Source organism: Felis catus, chromosome B3 (genome assembly GCF_018350175.1).
Source record: "Felis catus isolate Fca126 chromosome B3, F.catus_Fca126_mat1.0, whole genome shotgun sequence".
NCBI classification, from domain to species: Eukaryota; Metazoa; Chordata; class Mammalia; order Carnivora; family Felidae; genus Felis; species Felis catus.
In genome coordinates this window covers 17,163,680-17,184,045 of record NC_058373.1, presented here as the reverse complement: position 1 = coordinate 17,184,045, position 20,366 = coordinate 17,163,680, and the positions used below count along the sequence as shown (strand labels likewise).

The following is a 20,366-nucleotide window of genomic DNA, read 5'->3' as shown; positions in this document are numbered from 1 at the left end:
TATCCCCCTTGCAGAAAGCCATCTTCTGGCACAGAATAGATTGGTCTCAGTAACCCTTAATCTTTCTGCAGCTATTTTTGATTACAAAAAAAGAAAGAAAAGTTCGTTTAGAACTTGGGTGTGTGTATGGTCACTGGAAGACGGCCATTCAACACTGGGTTCCTTTCCTGTGCTCGCTCATCGGGATCACTGTTGGATGGGACGTGAGACACTGGGTAGCAAGAGGCACCCATTTCTCACGTGCTCATGAGGAGTTGGCACTTATGTTTTTTTCCCCCAGGATCAGCGGGAATGTGTATCCAGACAGGAGTACCGGAAGTATGGAGGCGCCAAGCTTAACCGGCTCAACCCGGGGAACTATACGGCCCGGATCCAGGCCACCTCTCTCTCTGGGAATGGGTCGTGGACGGATCCCGTGTTCTTCTACGTCCCCGCCAAAAGTAAGGCTTGCGGAGGGAATAGCTGGGAACCCCGAAAGCAGGCTGGGCCGGGACCGGGGAAGCCTGGGCTGTCGGGCCCTCTGACTTTCTGATTCCATGTTGGAGCCGAGTTGGGCACATCTCAGAAGGGTCGTGCTTCTGCCGGCATCTCGTTTGGGAGCTCCAGCTGGGCTGCCGCCGCTGTTAAGGGTTCCTACCTCGCTTGTGGGGCAGGGAGAGGGTCAGAGCCCCTTTCCAGGGAGGCCTTTTGAGGGGGCCTTTGCTTCCAACGTGTTTAATGTCCAAAGCATTTTTACAAAGTGCTGAGTTGACCATTCTGCCCCTTGTCCAGTTAGGGCTGCTAGTTAGGGCTCAGATTCAGGGCTTCGAATCCTAAAGGGTGACAGAAATCTGGGGGCCTCCAGTCCAGCCTGTTCCAGGAGAGGAGTCCTTGTGGTAGCATCACAGGCCTTGTCCCCTTCCCTGCCTGCCAGTAAACTACAGACGCACTTTGAAAGCACAAACACGTGTAGAATGTGCCCAGTGCTTGTCGGCTGGCACCCAGACTGGGCCATGTTGTGATTTTATGCTCAAACCGTTGACAAGACAGAATTCTTAGAAGGCCGTTCTAGACAAGGATTTCAGATTTTAAAACTGAGTTTTGTAAAATGTGTAGGTACACCAAGGGCCCTATGGTTAGTTGCCAAGAAAATGCAGTATTTTCTGTGGTGACATAAATATTCCTTATCATTTCCATATTGAGTTTATCTTTCTAATTAGGAACCCAGTTTTTTTTAAGATTATTTCATGTTCAGATACTGGGGTCAAATTTGGCATAACACTGCTCCTTACTGCCCCACATGGAAGCACAGACCCACCTTGCTTACTGGTGCTGCTTTTGGGTCCAGCGGATGGTCCCCACCCCCCTGGTCCCTCCTGATATCCACCTCTGTGCTGCCCTGATTTGCTGTCTGAGGTTTTTATTTTTATTTTTTTTTAATTTTTTAATGTTTTATTTATTTTTGACAGAGAGACAGAGACAGAGGGCGAGTGGAAGAGAGGCAGAGAGAGAGGGAGACACAGGATCTAAAATAGGTTCTGGGCTCTGAGCTGTCAGCACAGAGCCCCATGCGGGGCTTAAATTTATAAGCCATGAGATCATGACCTGAGCCAAAGTTGGACGCCACTCAGGCGCCCCGAGTTTAAGTTCTGGACTTCAGCCATTCCAGCAGTCCACCTGGTTAGTGCCTAATAGCCAAAGACAGGTATTTGAAAATCCTAATAGTACAAATATCAGAAGAAGAATGGAGTGAATAGAACTGCAAACCTCAAGGTAGCATTTTTATGAGCCTGGCCCTGTGCCTGAGTTCAAGTTTTAGGGGTAAACAGATAGCTGAGGCAGGTTATTCCATCAACTAAAGTAGTCTGAACCCCCCATGGGGTCCACTTACCCTGCTCTTACCAGTGTGCCTGTGCCACCCAGTCCAGTGCTAGAACCTTCACCATAGTTTCGTCTAGAGTAGCATCTAGCTTCCTCTTCTCCCCTCCCCTCTCCTCATCCCTTAGGAACAAGAGCCTCGGTTTAGGGGTCGGTCGAGCATCAGGCTGCGACCTTTGAAATAGCAGCTCTGACTTACCTTCAGAGAAGGCGAGGCCCTCTGTGCCATGGCTACCCCATCTTTAACCCCGTGAGTGCTAGGTTCCCACTGGAAACCGGGAGTCCCTCTGATGGACTCTTTCCATTAGAAGTTGACATCTACTGCAGGAAAATTAAATCTGCATGCCCGCTTTGCTGCTGGGAGGTTTGTCCTCATGTCAGACAAGACTCTCCTGTCCCAGTGCAGTGTCTCTTCCTCCTGTTTAATCCTCAGAGGAGACAGAAGCTTTACAAGGCTTTCTGGCAACTGCTGTCCTTTAAGGAGCCCTTCATGTGCTTGAAAACTATTAAATTACTCTCCAGACTTTTCTTCTCCAGACTAAATAATCTCTGGTCTTTTGGCCCTTTCTTGTAGCCCCAGTCTCAGAGACCAATTTTCTACCCGTCTAATCATTTTGTTCTTCTCTGGCTGTGTTCCCGTTTGTCCATGTCCCCGTTGAAATGTGGGACTCAGAAAGAACACGGTACAGCCTGACCGGTAGTATCAGTGATACAAATATAAGAAATAGTCCTCAGGAAGAAAAACTAAAACTCTTCTGGCTCCCAAAGGCAGTGATAACTTGAGAGTATTTTCAAGAATTGGAAAATGCAGGAGACTGAATCCATTTCTGAGAGCTATCTGATTAAAAAATGTCTTTAATTTTTTTTTTTATTTTAGAGAGAGCATGAGCAGGGGGAGGGGGGGCAGAGAGAGAGAGAGAGAGAGAGAGAGAGAGAGAGAGAGAGAGAGAGAGAATCTCAAGCAGGCTCCATGCTCAGCACAGAGCCCAACACCAGGCTCAATCCCATGACCTCGGGATCATGAGCTGAAATCAAGAGTCAGACACTCACCCGACTGAGCCACCCAGACGCCCCGAAAATGTCTTTAATTTTAAAAGTACAATAGCTTGGGGCTCCTGGGTGGCTCAGTCAGTTAAGCATCCAACTTTGGCTCAGGTCATGGTCTCACTGTTGTGAGTTCGAGCCCTGTGTCAGGCTCTGTACTGACAGCTCAGAGCCTGGAGCCTGCTTCGGGTTCTGTGTCTCCCTCTCTGTCTGCCCCTCCCCTGCTCGCGTACCTCAGACTCGAACTCCTCGTGCACAAAACCAAAATCACAGCTGCTACCCTCAGAGTATCTCTCTGGCCTCTGTTCCCAAGGTCAGTGAGTGGCACCATAATCCATGCCCCACCCAAGCCTGGACCATTACAGCCATTCCCTACCTTTTCTTTCTCCCAGCCACCCACTTCTCATTCAGCAACCCCCACCCCCCACCCCCCACCCCCTGTCACATTGATTCAGCCTCTCGTGTGCCACTGAAATCCAACCCCTGTTGCCACCACTTCAGGTGCTTGCTTTTTGGGGCAGCTCTGAGCTGTGGGTACAGGAAGCCTGTACCCTCCCAATCCCAGGACCATGGCTTACCAGCTGCCTGTGTGACCCTTGGGGAGTTCAGGTCACCTCTGAGAGTCTTCTTCTATAGAAAAGGACCAGTGGTCTCTTTGTGAGGTCTGGGCTAGATAACGCAGCACAAACCAACGTCCCCGCCCCCTGGCCCAGCCCCTCCAGGACCCGCAGTGCCTCCTCCATGCTGCCAGCCCGCTGCAGGCTGGCCTCACGCACAGCCATCTCTCCAGACACAAATCTGATCGGTTCACTGCGGGGCCTGAGAACTCACACCGGCTGCCTTTCATCTGCAGAGTGAGGTTCAAACTGCTCAGCTTGAACAGGCCCCTTGGGAACCAGTCTCCGGTATCCTTTCCAGCCGCTCCTCTGCACTTGGAAGGCTTCCCCCTGGCTCCCTTCTCGCCTCTCCCTTCCTCTCTGCATCCCTGCAGTGTGTGCAGCCCACTTTTTTCGGTTCTTGTGCTACCTGTGGACACACTCATCTCCCGCATCCAGGAGAATCTTCCAGAGTATGCGTCAGCATCCCCAGTGTCCAGCCTGGCTCCTGTCATATGAGGGCTGGTGACAGTGAGGAGCAGGTGTTTCGGTCAAGCTTGTAATTAGACCCAAACATTTGGGGAGAATTCAGAGCAATTTCGGCAAGGGGTGCCATCGAGTTAGTTGTGGTTTTTTGGGGGGGGGGTTGTTTTGTTTTTGTTTTCTTTTTAATTGTCTGTGAAACTGTCTTAACAGATAAAGGTCAAGGCACCCAGGTGGCTCAGTCAAATGTCTGACTCTTGACTTCAGCTCAGGTCATGATCTCACAGTTCATGGGAGCCAGCCCCGAGTTGGTCTCTGCACTAACAGTGAGGAGCCTGCCTGGGATTCTGTCTCTCCCTTTCTCTCTACCCCCCACCTGCTCACACACACGCACTTTCTCTGTCTCTTTCTCTCAAAATAAATAAACATTTGAAAAAATTACCTTAGGGGAAAAAAAGGGGGCACCTGGGTGGCTCAGTTGGTTAAGCATTCGACTTCGGCTCAGGTCATGATCTTATAGTTCGTGGGTTCAAGCCCCACATCGGGCTGTGTACTGACAGCTCAGAACCTGGAGCCTGCTTCAGATCCTGTGTCTTTCTCTCTGTGCCCCTCCTCGGCTTGCGTTCTGTCTCTATCTCTCTCTCTCACAAAAATAAATAAACATTAAAAAAAATTCTTCTTAAATAAAAACAAGCATCAGTACCACTTGAGCACTATTTATGTAAAAATCTATTCATTTTATTTTAGCAAATTTATTTATATATATATGTATACATTAACAGTCATTGAATTGCATACAAATATTATTTCACTCGAGCCCACCATTTGAACTGTTATTTCAGAATACACTGTACTTTTTAAAAAAAAAAATATTTACTTATTTTTAGTAGAAAGATAGCACATGAGTGGGGGAAGGGCAGAGAGAGGGGGCAGAAGATCTGAAGCAGGCTCTGTACTGACAGCAGAGAGCCCAATGTGGAGCTCAAACTCACAAACCATGAGATCATGACCTGAGCCAAAGTCAGATGCTTAACCACTTGAGCTCAACACCCGGGTGCCCCAGGAATGCACTGTACTTTAAAAATGACTGTACTCCTCAGTACACACTTATTTTATCTCCACCCCCCCTCCCCCCCAGATAACTCAGGGGTTTTTGCTTGTCCTATCCAATACCATTTATCTTCAGAATTCCTAGTTTGTGATAGGGCAGTCAAGGAATTTGGGGGGATTTTTTTTTTTTCATATTTCCAGCTTAAAAAAAAAAAAGAGGACCAGCTTGTTCACCCAGTGATATTTTATCATTTCCCTTGTCTCGGCAGTAACATATGAAAATTTCATCCACCTGATCATCGCTCTGCCTGTTGCCGTCCTGCTGATAGTGGGGGGACTGGTTATCATGTTGTACGTCTTCCACAGAAAAAGGTGAGAGCCTCCAGGAAAAGCTCACACACTTTTTGTGGCTGTGTGCTCTGATGATTTGAACCTGAGTTCAGGTACGCGATTTGAGGATTTTGAGGAAATACCCCATGGGTCAGGAAACCTGATTTTCCAATCACTGCTCTTCACAGGAAAAGGGAACGTTTCCTAACGAGTCAGTGACAACAGAAAATATATCTCGGGCCGGTAGGGTTTGTCCCCTTGCTGGTTGCACCCTCAGATACCGCTGCTTATGCAGAGATTTTCCAAACCCGGTGTCCCAGCCTTTTCTATCCAGTAGACCTTTCAATTTCCAATGAAGTAAAGAAACAGTTGTTTGTTTTGGTTTTTTGTTTTTTTCTTAATTTGGGGAAGAGCAAAAGTAGGGGAGTGGCAGAGAGGGGAGGACAGACAGAGGATCTGAAGTGGGCTCTGTGGGGACAGCGCAGAACCAGAGGTGGGGCTTGAACTCATGAACCATGAGATCATGACCCTGAGCCAAAGTCGGACGCCCAATCGACGGAGCCACCCGGGCGCCCCAAGAAACAAATGTTTCTTACGAGGCTTTCATCCAAGACCACTGAGGAAGCCCAGAGCCCTGTTAGCAGATGTCTTCGGCCCCAGGCCAGATGGGGGAGTGTGGGTGAGGGTCTGCAGGCAGTAGGTGCCCCTTGCTCCCTTCCTCCTGACACTTAAAACGGGATAAATAAAGCTGATAGAGCAAAGATGAGATGTGTGCACGTCGGGTTTTTTTTAACCTGAATTTTTTCCTTCTTACAGAAATAACAGCAGGCTGGGGAATGGAGTGCTGTATGCTTCGGTGAACCCAGAGTACTTCAGTGCCGCAGATGGTAAGCAGCTAAGCTCCGGGCACTGCCTGGACCCAGTCAGGTCCCAGACTGGGGAGCTTTCAGGAGTGCGGCTAATTTAGGGAGAAGAGGTTTGCGTTATTTGACGTAACTTTGGCTTCAACTATGTCGTCGTTAACACTTTCTTTAAATTTTTATTATTTTTTTTAAGTTAATTTATTTTGAGAGAGAGAGAGAAAGAGCGAGTAGGGGAGGGGCAGAGGGAGGGAGGGAGGAAGGGAGAGAGAGAGAGAGAGAGAGAGAGAGAGAGAGAGAGAGAGAATCCCAAGCAGGCTCTGAGCTGTCAGCGCAGAGCTCATCGCGGGGCTTGAGCTCACAAACCGTGAGATCGTGACCTGAGCCAAAGTCAGACGCTTACTGGACTGAGTCACCCAGGTGCCCCCGCCCCCTTTCTCTTTTAAATCAAAGTTTTTAGCAGTTCACTGAATATGTCGAAAATTCTGGGACTGTATGGAATGCCCCCAAAGAAAAACAGTCTTCAGAGACAACTGGTCAGCACAGTTGTCAATTTACTTAATTGCCTGAGATTTTATGCTAGGATGACAAAAGTTGTTTAATTGTTGACATCTAGTCAGAGGATACGCTGCAGCTGACCAAATAGTTCCTTTAAACCTGTTTCAGCCTGAGTTTCTATCGCTATGACAGTCTTTGATCACTCATGGCTTCTCTGCATTTTTCTGTCTTAGAGTTTTTCTGCTCATTCCCTCCTGACCAGGCTCCTATGACTTATACCCTCACGGCCCATTCACATACCCTTGGGTAATAACTCATGAGGTCCATTTAGTTAAGTGACTGAGGTCTGACTTGGCAGTTGGGTTCTATTCGATGGTTATTTCGTTTTTTCCTTATTTACTGTCTCTTCTCCCTATTGTGCTTGAATCCAAACCTTTGTAAGTAAGTCCAGGCCGGGCACTCGTCCTGGGGTCTAGTGATACTGGCACTTGCCGGGGGCTTTTACGAACGCTGTTCCCTTTGATCCCTGTGTCCCGGTAAGGTGGCTTTTCTAATGCCCGCCTGTCTGTAGGTGAGGCGATGAGGTTCAGAGGACACATGTGCATACTAGGTGGTTGAGAAGTCAGGATGACATGGTCTCTGGCATCTTGTCGACCGCAGGGAAGCTGACCCACAGGAGGAGCTGGCTTGGGTCCACCAGATGAACGAATGAGTACATGAACTCAGGGAGGTGTGTTTAGAAACCGTGTGTGCCTCCTTCTTGCTTCAGGTGAAGTGAAAGTTGGTGTGCAGGATGTGTGAAATGGAGTCGTGATTATTCTGATCGATTACCCTGAGTAAATGGAAAACATAAGAAAACACACTGACGCTTTAAAAGCACTATATAAATGTGTAAAGTTTTGTTATGATTTCTCTAATAATTTCTAATCCAGTTCTGTTTACAGCAAAGCCGATCAAAAGCAGCCTCCCCTGAATGGGAATCAAGTGCAGAATAAGGACATTCTTCCTGATTCTATAGAAGTCTCACCAAGTTGTATTTTTTAATGTCTTTATTTTATTTTTATTTTGAGAAAGAACGGGCAGGGGAGGGGCAGAGAGAGAGAGAGGGAGAGAGAATCTCAAGCAGGCTCCACACTGTCAGCACAGAGCCTGATGCAGGGCTTGACCCCGTGAACTGTGAGATCGTGACCTGAGCCGAAATCAAGAGTGGGACGCCTAAACAACTAAGCCAGCCAGGTGCCCCACAAAGCTGTATTTTTAATAGGCATGTAGGTATGTGTGTACATATACATACACACGTACACACACACATATTTCTATACTCCTTTGATGTATGTATGTATATAAGACATAGAGAGCATTCTGGAAGGATACACACCAAATTTAAAATAGTAGTTACTTGTGGAAAGTATCTTTTTCTTTATTAAAAAAAAAAAGCAAAAAGATTTTTATGCATTGCTTATGTAATTAACAGCTTTTTTTTTTTAAGTCAGATAAGGTAAGGAGTCATCACACACTTAATGGAATTTATTAGGAAATGCAAGGCCCCTTTCCTTCTCTGTAGAGGTGGAATAAGGCTATTCCAGAGAATTTGCTCTGCTTTGAAATAAAGCACAGAAGACTGGCATTTTGTCGTTTTGACTATGAAGTGTCCAGGAAGCTTAGAAAGAGCATTAATACAATAATATCAGACTCTAATGGTGATTTGAATACAAATTTTATATCTTTCCAGAACTACTTTCATAATATGCCTTGATTCGCCTTTAAAAATAAAATAAAAACCCAACGCATTGTCACCCAGGCCAACAACAGGTAGGAACACGGTCACCTCATTTGAACTTAATTTATTCGGCCATTTGACAAGCACCTTATAGTTAGTCTCCTCGAGGGGCGACAGAATGACATTGCAGTTCGAAAATGCTTTAAAAACTTCTTTCTCCAGAAGCTATTCTGCACGTCACCATTCTCCAGAATATACCGAAAATCCCCGCTAGGGAAGTGCTGATAACATTGTGCACATAACCCGTTGCCGGCTGGCGGGGCTTAGGACCTGCTGGCTCGAGTCAGAGCTGCTGGGTTGAATTTAGAGAAAGAGATTGCAAGTATTGACTTCAGGGACCTCCCAAGGAAGGAATGGGATTGGTTTTAACTCCGTGTTTTATGGTGTGCTACGGAGTTAATTCTGATTAAAAGCAAGCCCGGATTTTCAGAGATAAACGGATACAGGCGGTTTCTCTATACTTTCTGAGGGGTATCGTGAAGAGTCTTATCTACTGGCTTGTCTTGCATACTGACTCTCCTAAGCAAGCCTCAGCCTCTTCTTAGGGGCCGTATGACATCTAAGCCACATAGAAGGTAGACTCCCGTTTACGAAATTCCTAAACTACATATGCAATGGGAAATACAAAAGTGCGTATGAGAGAAAATTCTAGATTGATGAACACAGGCCATATTGGACACTCCTCAGTGGCGTAAGTTGGTGGGATCTCCTGGGCCTAATTTATAGACGTCTTTCCTTCCAGACATGAAAGTACAGGAGACCCAGTGGTGTTGGAATCCAGCTGCCAGCCCCTGCTTCTCCCACATCCAGCCGTAAGCGCAAGGTTAACGTCCAAAAGCATACAAGCAAACACAGATGCCATCGCAGCTCCCCAGTCCTGCATTTCTGAGCCGGGACCCCTTCCTGGTATACAGTGGAGCCTGCTGGGAATCCCCCTCTCCGGCAAGGACAGAAGCACACACAGCATTAGAAGGATGTCCTTATAACTGAAATTTCTTAGGGAGCTCATGGAACAGGTTGCGGTTGTTTTTTTCTTTTTCTTTTTCATTCTGCCCATCTGAGTTGTGGGATGGATCCTCTGTATTGTTTTCTTTTCTTTCTTACCTCCCTTCTCCCTTCTCCCTTTTCCTCTTTGTTTCTCCTTCCTGCCTGCCTGGAATTACTTCTTTGTTTTCTTAAACCAGATTGACTGAAAGCCTTGGCTGGAGAAGTCATGTTCAGGCTCTGTCTTACCATGTCCCACCTCCCAGCCCCTCAACCCAGTTGTGGGTGGTCCCTGAGTTCATGGAGCTCAGGCCAGGGCCCTGGGGAGACCCCTGTGCTCACCAGCTGTCCCTCCACCTTGCTCACCACTGATGGTCCTTGGTGCCAGAGTTCAGCAGCTTCTGTTCCTGTATAGACACGCCAGGGGCTTTGGTGAGGCTGGAGACACTTGTCTAAGCTAGAATAGTGCTACCAATAGAAATAGAAGGCCAGTCCCATATGTAACCATAAGTTTTTCTAATAACCACGTTTAAAAAAGTATAAAAGAAACAGGTGAGGGGCACCTGCCGTGGCTCAGTCAATTGAAATCCCACTTCACTTAGGTCACGATCTCACAATCCGTGAGTTCAAGCCCCACATCAGGCTCACTGCTGTCAGTGAAGAGCCCACTTCAGATCCTCTGTCCTCCCCTCTCTCTCTGCCCCTTCCCCACTCATGCTCTCTCTCTCTATAACATGAAAAAACATTAAAAAAAAGAAGTGAAAAAGTGTTCATGATACATGTTATTTAACCTGGTATGTCCAAAGTATTATCAATTTAAATAGGTAGTCAGTCTAAAAACTATTGAAATATTTGCGTGATTTTTTTTCGTACTAAGTCTTTGAAGCCTGTTGTGAATTCTATACTTAGCGCATCTCAAATTGGATTCCTTTGTGGTTCTTGTGTGCTGTTAGGATCCTAAAATTATCTCAGAATCCTTGAAGACTTGAAATACCAGTGTGTGACTGTATAGCTGTCTTGCAGAAATTTCAGGACAAGCCGTGTCACTGTTTCCTGATGTTCTCTGTGGACTTCAGGAAGTGGCATCTTGTATTCTGGTTTCCCCCAAAAGCATCTTCTGCCCAGGGGCTCCCTGCCTTACCTGTTTCGGTTCTGGTTTCTTCTTCTCCAGTGTATGTACCTGATGAGTGGGAGGTTGCTCGGGAGAAAATCACCATGAGCCGAGAGCTGGGGCAGGGCTCGTTTGGGATGGTCTACGAAGGAGTTGCCAAAGGCGTGGTTAAAGATGAGCCCGAAACCAGGGTGGCCATCAAAACGGTGAACGAGGCCGCGAGCATGCGTGAAAGGATTGAATTTCTCAACGAGGCTTCAGTGATGAAGGAGTTCAATTGTCACCATGTGGTAAGAGAATGCCCTGAGAAGCCAGAAACTGACGCAGGGAGAACACCTCAGTGGGGCCCCCCAGAGTGTCAGTGGCATCACTTGGGGGTTTGGTGTCTCACCCCGCCTTCCAGAGTTCCCCGTCACCTCACTGTTGGCCCTTAGACACCTGTGCACTAGCGGCTCTGGCTGTGGTGTAGACCCCGGCCAGTGGGGGCCCTGTGGCCCGCACGTCTGGGCTCTGCAGGTCACAGACTGTTCTAGCAGCCTAGATGGGGACTGTCAACGAGCAACCCTCACCCTCTGAGTCCTTCTCTCTGTCATTCCTCCCAGGTGCGGTTGCTGGGCGTCGTGTCCCAGGGCCAGCCGACGCTGGTCATCATGGAACTGATGACGCGGGGCGATCTCAAAAGTTATCTCAGGTCTCTGAGGCCAGAAATAGAGGTCAGTTTTGGTTTTCACGGACTTCATACGTTACCTGTTCTTTCTTTAGCATCTTCCCACCACACCCCCCCCAGAAGATATTGTGTTTATTTTTTTTATTTAAAAAAATTTTTTTTTGAGTGTGAGCGGGGGAGGGGCAGAGAGAAGGGGAGACACAGAACGGGAAGCAGGCTTCCGGCTCCAAGCTGTCAGCACAGAGCCCAACCCGGGGTCAAACTCGCAAACCGTGAGATCATGACCTGAGCCGAAGTCAGATACCCAACCAACGGAGCCACCAGGCACCCCTGTGTCTTTAAACCTGCTTACTTTTCAACATTGAATGTTTCTTGCTGCATGCTTGGTTACAGGTCCTTTGTATGAAAGATGTCCCCGACTAGAGAGAGACCTCGAGCTTTTGTGGGAGCCCCTTGCCATTTCTCAGATACCCTTCTACTTAACCCCTCTGTGCTCCTGTTCTGCATTCCGCCCCCCTCTAGTTCCCTCCTCCGCCGCAGGTGCTCCCTGACTTCTCCCTGCTTCTGCACAGCTTCCTCCCTGAAGCCTTCCCTGCTCCCCTGCCCGGAAGGCAGGAACCCTCCATGACTGCTCCCCTAGCACCAACTCTCTCTTCTATGGTCCTCCAAGTGGATTCCCCTTCCACCCCATCGTGTTCAGCTTTTCCTCCCAGGCTCCGAGCGCTGCCAGTTCAGGGTCCGTGTTTGTGGCAGGCAGTCTTTGAGTAAACGCCTGTCAGAGTTCAATGTTAGGTTGATGTGATTCTTGTTGCTGGTGTGGTTTCCCACCCGGCTCTGTACACATAGATGCCCCCTTATTCACAAGCCCCCTCCCCACACACGTCCCTTCCCCCAGGCTGTCAACAGTCTGAGCCTTTGAGACCGGGAGGCCCTGTTTTCTCGAACTCTGCATCCACATGTCAGGCTTGATCCTGAGGCAGAATGATAATCGCCTCAGCTGCACAGTGTCTGCTTAGTCTAGTAGAAAAGACCAATTTGTGTTATGAGCTTCAACTTGTAAACCTGCTGAAGTCCTCTGCAATTTTTCATTAGTCACTGTGGTGTCTCCCCGTCTGTGGCATGAACCCACAAGGCAGCTTTTTAGCATATGGAAGCATGACTCCAAGTGAGTCACTCTAAGAATAAACTCGTAGATAAATACTTACAAATAATACCAGCAACATCTGCCTTTCATTCGGCCCCCTCGGTGGGTCTGAAGGCCTCACTTTCACCCTGACTTTGCTCTGTGGTAAGCAGGCTTTGCATCTGCTTGTATTCCCAGAATACTTCCCTTTTGAATCTCTACAGCCTTTCCCTGTTTGAGCCTAATCTTTGGTTTTCTTTTCATCTACAACTTAATTATCTCCCAAGTAGTTGTTCCTTAAATTTTAGTTCTGAGCACCTGTTTGCACGTGGCTTCCTCCATTCACAGCAGATGATTGTCCTTGTGGTTCTCTGAGGGTTACGAGGCCAAGTGTGGCCCAAGGCCCTGAGCAGGATGATTTACAACACACACCCACCCTCTGCTCTACAGTGTGGCTCCCCAGGTCCCCTGGATCGTAAACTGCCCCACTTCTGTAATACACAAGCCAGCATGAGGGAGAAAAGCTTCATCAGATAGGTGGCCCAAGACACGGCAGTGTATTTCTTATCAGATTCATGCAGACATCCGAAAAGTATGAAACGCTCATTCCCTGCGTCCCCGATTTCAGGCACAGAATAAACGTTTGGAAACACGTAGTCTCCGTCCCGGCTTTGCTGCAAGCTGTCTGCCGTCCTCAGGCAGCTGCTTCGGGCCTCCGCACCTCAGTGTCCTCGTGTGTAAAATAAGATGGTTGGACAAGAAGGTTTCTGAAAGTCCCTTTTCCAGATCTCAAATTCACTTTTAGATGTGTCAGATTTAAACTTGTTCTTTCTAACTCAGGTCAAGGATAAAAATATGTATGCTTGTCCTGCAGATTCATTATACTCTATTTGGCATCTTCTCCCCAAGTTAAGATTTGCTCATTTACTTTGCTAAATGTGGGTGTTTGTGTATACATGCCTTCAGTAGCTCGAAGCAGATTAAAGATTTCCGCTCTCTGAAACGCCTGAAAGAATGGCAGTGTGGCACCACGAACTGATCAAATGTCAGCCCTCTCTTCCAATATGTATAATCAGATTCCTTTTATTGATTCTGTCCTTCATGTTAACTATGAATGACCACTTCTTTTTTCTTAAAAATTTTAATGTGTATTTTTGAGGGAGAGAGAGAGACAGGGTGCAAGCAGGGGAGGGGCAGAGAGAGAGAGAGGGAGACACAGAATCCAAAGCAGGCTCCAGGCTCTGAGCTGTCAGCACACAGCCCGATGCGGGGCTCAAACTCACGAACCGTGAGATCATGACCTGAACTGAAGTCAGACGCTTCACTGGCTGAACCACCCAGGCGCCCATAAATGACCACTTCCAGTAAACACATATACTTAATACTCCACAGCTTAAGTATTATGAGCATCAACTTAACAGTTCACCTGCAGATTTCCTAGCATACCATGCACATCTAAAGCCCTAGAAAGCTTAAAAGGCAACGGTGGGTCCTGAGACAGAAAAGCTTGTCTAAAGGAGACTCCCATGTAAAAAGAAAGTGCTGGTTTGGGCTTACCCTTGGGGACATCATGTCACTTCCCCCAGGAAACTCCGTGATAAGTATTTTAAACCACCAGAGACTGTCTTGATAGTCTCTTCAGAATGTAAACATACGTCATGTGTAGGGAACTAACCCACAAGTGCTTTGGAGGGTTGTTATACTGCTTCTAGAAGGCAGCTTTCAGCAGAAACCAGCACATCCCTGGGCAAAGCCAACATCCACTGAGCACAGACCCTGGCCAGGCACTGGCAGGCACTTTCCATGTGTGGTCCCAGCTCATGCTTCCGGCAGTGACCCCACCCAGGCATGCTCTTCCCCTGGCACCCAGGGTTTGAGCCGGGAAGGTGGCGCTTTGGGACCTGTCAGAGCAATGTGGCTTTGCAGTGTTGTAACAGATGCTCTGTAGTCAGGGAAACTGAGGTAAACTCTATCGCACAGCACAAGCAAGAGGTGGTTAGTATCTAAACTGTGGCGGGCTGATTTGCTCTGTATTTTTTTTTTTTTTTAGGATGGAGAGATTTTGGCACATGTTTTATATAAGCTTTTTTCTAAATGGATTTTTTATTATTCTGAGGTTAATTATTCTCTTTAATTCCAAAGCCCTCCTCTACAAAGAGGAAATGCTTATCATGTTACGTGTCCCTGTTTTACATTGATCCCCCTCCAGAATATGCTTCATCTGGACTTAAATTAATTGGCGAGTGCCTGTTTTCCTTGGTGCCCACAGAAAACAACAACCCAAGGAGTGCCACGTTGTGAAGTGAAAACGTTAGTCCTGATACTTTTGTACTTTAGATGAAATTTAAGAGAAAGAAAAAGATCAGATGCTTGATAACGATGCTCACATGGGAAATAAAGCATACAGTGTCCATTTGGGAAACACATTTACTTATTTCCACACAGCCTTTGTAATATTCTCTCGCTCCTTTCACCTGCACTTTGGTTATAGACAGAAAAGGAACATATAAACTAATAAAAACTTGAGTAATCAAGAAATCTTAATATCTGAAATTGTTAGTTTCACTTTAAATAATTTTTGCCCTACCCAAAATAGAAAATGCTGGTCCCAAGTTGTGCTAATTAGCGTTTCTCTCTGCAACTCTGTGTGATGTGGTCAGCGGGCAAGCGCATGACTTTACCGCGAAGCAGATGCTATGGTCTCCATAATAACATGTTCCTTCTGAGCAAGTCCTGTTTCTTAGCAGACTGACCTGTGGTGCTCAGATTGAACAACGATGGATTTGCACACCCTGGAAGAATTAGGGTGGGGGACACTCCTAAATTCTCACGTGAATTTTTTTTTTTTTTATCTCCAACAGAATAATCCAGTCCTAGCACCTCCAAGCCTAAGCAAGATGATCCAGATGGCTGGAGAGATTGCAGACGGCATGGCATACCTCAACGCCAACAAGTTTGTCCACAGGGACCTTGCTGCCCGGAACTGCATGGTGGCTGAAGATTTCACGGTCAAAATCGGAGGTGTGTTCTTAGCTTCCCAGGTCTGAGCAGGAGCTAAACTCACACACATTTCAGAGACTGAGCTGGCATTCACCCACCTGTGAAGAGGTTTTCCAGTGCATCCCATGAGTACAGAGTCTTGTACTTGGGAATAACTTGGTTGTCTCCAAGTGATAGTCAATCACAAACCTGACTGGGCTGGCTCAAATCCCTATAGCACATGTGGGCACAGCAGAACAGGCAGTGGACGAGGATGAGCTGAGGCCATGGTCTCTGAGGTAGCCTCTCCTGGCATTTGGGGCATTTTTTGGCAGAAGAGTTCTAAGCCTTGGTTACAGAAATAATTGAGGCCATGTCCTCAGGTGATTTTGACTTGGGAGTAAAAGTTGCCATATAAACTACCAACATTTCCTCCAATGTTTCTGGCTTGAAAGGAGTTTTGCCCTCTCAGCAGTCCATGGAGGTTTCTAAGATGTGAGGCCCCCAACGGTGAAGCCCCTGCATAGAGCAGTAACAGTGACAGGGAGGTGCAATCACTCAGGTGAGGGAAGATCACTGCTTATTGGGGTTCACACCCAAGTTGGTCAACCTCTAAGCTCTCGACCTGTGTATTATAACGCTTAGCTGATCAACCTGCTGGTTAGACCCCTTGTTGCCACCACCCACTGAAACACCAAAAAAGGGGGGATTGGGTTGCATTTCTGGTGCTGGTTAGAAATTCATTTTAGCCTTTAGGTTTGGGTTTTGCTTTGATCTCTTAATCCTGATAAAAACACTTACAACCTCAGGGCTACTCAGGAAAGCTACCTACTTTTACCAGAACCCTTACCTTCCCATTATGAGATGACGATGGCTCAGAAAAACATCAAGTATTTATTCTGAGAAACTGCAGAGGACACTTTACATCCAAAATCCATTTAAAATTAACCTCCTTGATGTAGCTGACTTTGCTAACACATAGAAACAGACACAGAGAGTTAGACAAAATGAGGGGACAGAGGACTATGTCCCAATTGAAAAACTAGCACAAAATCACAGCAAAAGAGCTGAACCAACCAGAGGTAGGCAATATGCCTGATAGAGAAATCAAAGTAATGGTCGTAAAGATACTCACGGGACTTGAGAAAAGAGTAGAGGATCTCACTGAGACCTTCAACAAAGAGACAGGAAATATGCCAAAGAACCAATCAGACAGAGATGAAGAACTTAGTAACCAAAATTAAAGATACACTAGAGGGAATCAATAGAAGAGGAAGCAGAAGAACTGATCCCTGAACTGGAAGAGGGAGTAATGGAAAGCAACCAAACAGAACAGGAAAAAGATAAGAGAATTATAAAAGAAGGATAGGTTAAGGGAACTCAGCAACACCATCAAGCATAACAGCATTCACATTATAGAGATCCCAGAAGGAGAAGAGAGAGAAAATTTATTTGAGGAAATAATAGCTGGAAACTTCCCTAATCTGTAGAAGGAAATAGACTCAGGAAGCAGTGAGAGCCCCCAATAAAATCAACCAAGGAGGTCCACACCAAGAGACATAATAATTAAAATGGCAAAAGGTAGTGATAAAGTTTTAAAAGCAGCAAGAGAAAAGAAAACAATTACATACAAGGGAAACCCCATAAGACTATAAGCTGATTTTTCAGCAGAAACTTTATAGGCCAGAAGGGAGTGGAACGATATATTCAAAGTACTGAAAAAAAATAAAGTAAAATAAATTTAACCTTTTTCTAGCTCTTGAACTATCTGTTATGGAAATGCTCATCTTTCTTTAGCAGTATATTTTTTCTTTAGCTATGATTTTGAATGAAATATTTCGATCCTTTAGTTGTGAATGAGGAGTATCCCCTCTAGAATAGTTATCCAATTAGGGGTTAGTGTCTTTATTTTTCATTTGGAGGAAACAGAGATGATGAATGGAGCCATATCATAGAGCCATATCATCAGAACTACTCATTCATGAGCTACCAGTATGTCCCTGGATTTGGCCCTTTGAGGCATCCACACGTCTGGTGCCCCTTGAATCCCAGGAGGCTGACAGGCTCCAGGGTTTCTAGGAAACAGCCTCTCTCGCCGCTGTCTGGGCTTTCTTTGTGCTCCCTGCTCCCTTCCCCTTCCCTTTTCGTTCCTTCCCCTTTTCCATGAAGACTCAGATTATTCCCATGGAGATGCCAGGCAGCCCTCCTTCCCCAGCGCTACAGAACCGGGAAGCCCTGAGCTTAAATCCTGGTTCTGCCGCTAGCAGATGAGACTTGGGACTAGTGCCTTAAGTTCTGAGCCTCAGTTTCTTTCCCTCGGAAATGGGGATGCTGATAGAGCAGACCCACGAGATGGTGGGCAGGACTGGGCACGGGACAGCTCCAAGCACACACCTGGCACAGGGCAGGTCCCCAGTAGATGTCAGTTTCTGGGGCCACCAGCATCCTGCTTCCCACACCCGCTTCCTGGCACACGCAGGAGCTCAGCTCATGCTAACTGCTTTCCGGTTTCACATCACGGTGGGAGAGCTCTTGTCGGGCCACTTGCCATTTGAAGTCCAAATCAGCAAGGACCATATTTGCCATTTAACCCAGTGGCACATTTACAGTGACCTTTGTACTTGCAGTTTTTCTCACTAACATTTGGAGTTTTTCTTTTGTGCTGTGGAAGAAATAGCTTGTGTTCTTTTTCTGAGATTTCTTTTTTTTTTTTTTTTTCTCCTTTTTGTGCAAGTAAAGACAAGTCCTCTCCTCTGCATGTCACTAGATTAATTCTGAGATAGGGTTCCAACACTTGGTTTTTATTCCTCACTTGGGTTCGAAAGATCTGTTTTCCCAATGCCGGGTGTCTCATGGAGTACAAACATGACAAGTAATTTCACCAGAGGCAGCTGTTGACCCCTCAGCTCAGTACAAGTAAATTGTGTTGGTTAACGTGCAAGGAACTTTATTCCCTGTGTTTGCTTTGTAGCCTAACCACTTTGTGGCACAGTTAGAGACATGAATGAACATTTTAGAAAGGAGAGCAGCCCTTTCTCCTGGGGAAGGAAACGGAAGAGTCCCTGTAAGAAAAGGTTGGGTGATTGAGTGGAAAATCAAAATCTGACAAAGAAGCGATAATTTAGGATTATAAAGCAGGCCTGCCATCAAACATAATTATGTGACATCTTCTAGAGACATGGAAAATGGAACAAATTTTCAAAAACGAGTAGGAGCATTATGTTGAAAAACATTATTGGGTAATAGCTTCAGGGGCCTAGTAAATAGCATCTCCTAGCATCTTACTGTGTACTTTTCTTTCCCCGTGAATTGGTACTTTCAATATTTTCCCCCTTATTAAGCAGTAAAACTATTTTATTTCCTCTGGCAGTGGGGCAGTGCTACCAAGTAAGTAAGAGTCAGAATGCTCTTATTTATTTCACCAGGTTCTAAAACCACATGTAAATGACCTTTGGTCTACACGTGAATATTTTCTTGATAAAGTGGGAGACTTGGTAATTTATAAACTGCTTCTCACTTTAAATGAATAAAGGAATTAACTTTTTTATTTATCTGTTTCTTTATTTGGAATGAAATTAAATTTTTTTATTTTTATTAATTTTTTGAATGTTTGTTTATTTTTGAGAGGGAAAGAGAGACAGAGACAGAGTGTGAGCGGGGGAGGGGCAGAGAGAGGGAGACACAGAATCCGAAGCAGGCTCCAGGCTCTGAGCTGTCGGCACAGAGCCCGACGTGGGGCTTCGACCCACAAACCATGAGATCATGACCTGAGCTGACCGGATGCGTCACCAACTGAGCCCCCTCAGGGGCCCCAACTTTTTTTTTTCAAAGGACTCAAATTGTAAACCTATTTGAAGCAGACATTCATTGGTATTTACTTGTCACAGGATTAATCGATCAGTCATCCCTTATCGATTCTGCCTTATACAATTGTAAATGCTGATACCCAGCCTCCTGAGAGTGTGGCTCACCCGTGGGTGCCCCACAGCTGTGATGGGACATCTTTGCTTCCGCCCTGAGAGCTGCTCAAAGTGCGTCACTCTCGTGCCTTCTCTCCACCTTACAGATTTCGGTATGACGAGAGATATCTACGAGACAGACTATTACCGGAAAGGAGGGAAGGGGCTGCTGCCTGTGCGCTGGATGTCACCCGAGTCCCTCAAGGATGGGGTCTTCACCACTCACTCTGACGTCTGGTATGAGAGTCTCCTTCTGTAATGTGAGCCCAGAGCCCTCCAGCTTCCACAGATCCCACTGGCTCTGTCTCGAGGGCTTTATGTTTCTACTGGTCTCTATTCATCGTTACCCCGTTTCCAGCTTTGGCCAAGCACTGTGTGGGCCATAGTCCTGCACGGTTGAAGGGCTCCTGTTGTCAGTGGGCTAGCTGAGGACAGCGGGCATTTGTGGGCTCTAAAGAATTTGTGAGACCCACATTTCTTGCAGTCCTTAAGTACTCAGTAAGTGGCGAGGAGCCCTTGAGAGACAGACCACCAGGGGCCGGGACGTGTCCGAAAACTTCACCTCTCCCCTGGCCACCTGCCCTCATTCCATCTTTCCCAATAAATAGATAACGTGGTGTGTGTGCGGCTGCCTCACCTAATTACAACTCCGGATTGCAGACATTCCTTTGTTCACACCCAAAGCTTGTGAGTCTGGATGTGTTCTCTCATTGGTCCCATCTGCTGTCTGCCCTTTTTCAAAGGACTTCACCATTGTGGACCCAGGGATGAGGTAGAAAGCACAATGTCTCCCTTCACAATAACGTATCTTGGGGTAGAAAGCTTAGCTGAGGAGTACAGAGGACTCTCAGTAGTGCTGTTTCCTGTGATACCTCAGCAACACTGTGGAGAGGAGGCCAGGTTCTGAAATACAACTGAGGTCCTTGGCAGGCTGAGGCCCTGGCACATCTACCTCCTAGAACGTCAACTAGTTTCTTGGCTGTCCTCTCGGGAGGTCCCGTTGCTGGTGTGTTACGGAAATGGGAGTTGTTTACTCAACTGTCTG

At 46.7% G+C, this 20,366-nt stretch overlaps 1 protein-coding gene across 3 annotated transcripts in view; it reads left to right on the top strand.

Annotated features, from left to right (window-relative positions):
- Positions 1-20,366, top strand: part of IGF1R (insulin like growth factor 1 receptor) — a 310,805-nt gene that overhangs the window by 268,222 nt on the left and 22,217 nt on the right. For all 3 annotated transcript variants that reach the window (XM_023254966.2, XM_045058873.1, XM_023254968.2), the window contains exons 13-19: positions 281-440; positions 5,300-5,402; positions 6,177-6,247; positions 10,654-10,883; positions 11,196-11,306; positions 15,245-15,404; positions 19,429-19,558. In XM_023254966.2, the coding sequence (XP_023110734.1) occupies positions 281-440; positions 5,300-5,402; positions 6,177-6,247; positions 10,654-10,883; positions 11,196-11,306; positions 15,245-15,404; positions 19,429-19,558 (965 nt within the window). The remainder of the gene's footprint in view (positions 1-280; positions 441-5,299; positions 5,403-6,176; positions 6,248-10,653; positions 10,884-11,195; positions 11,307-15,244; positions 15,405-19,428; positions 19,559-20,366) is intronic.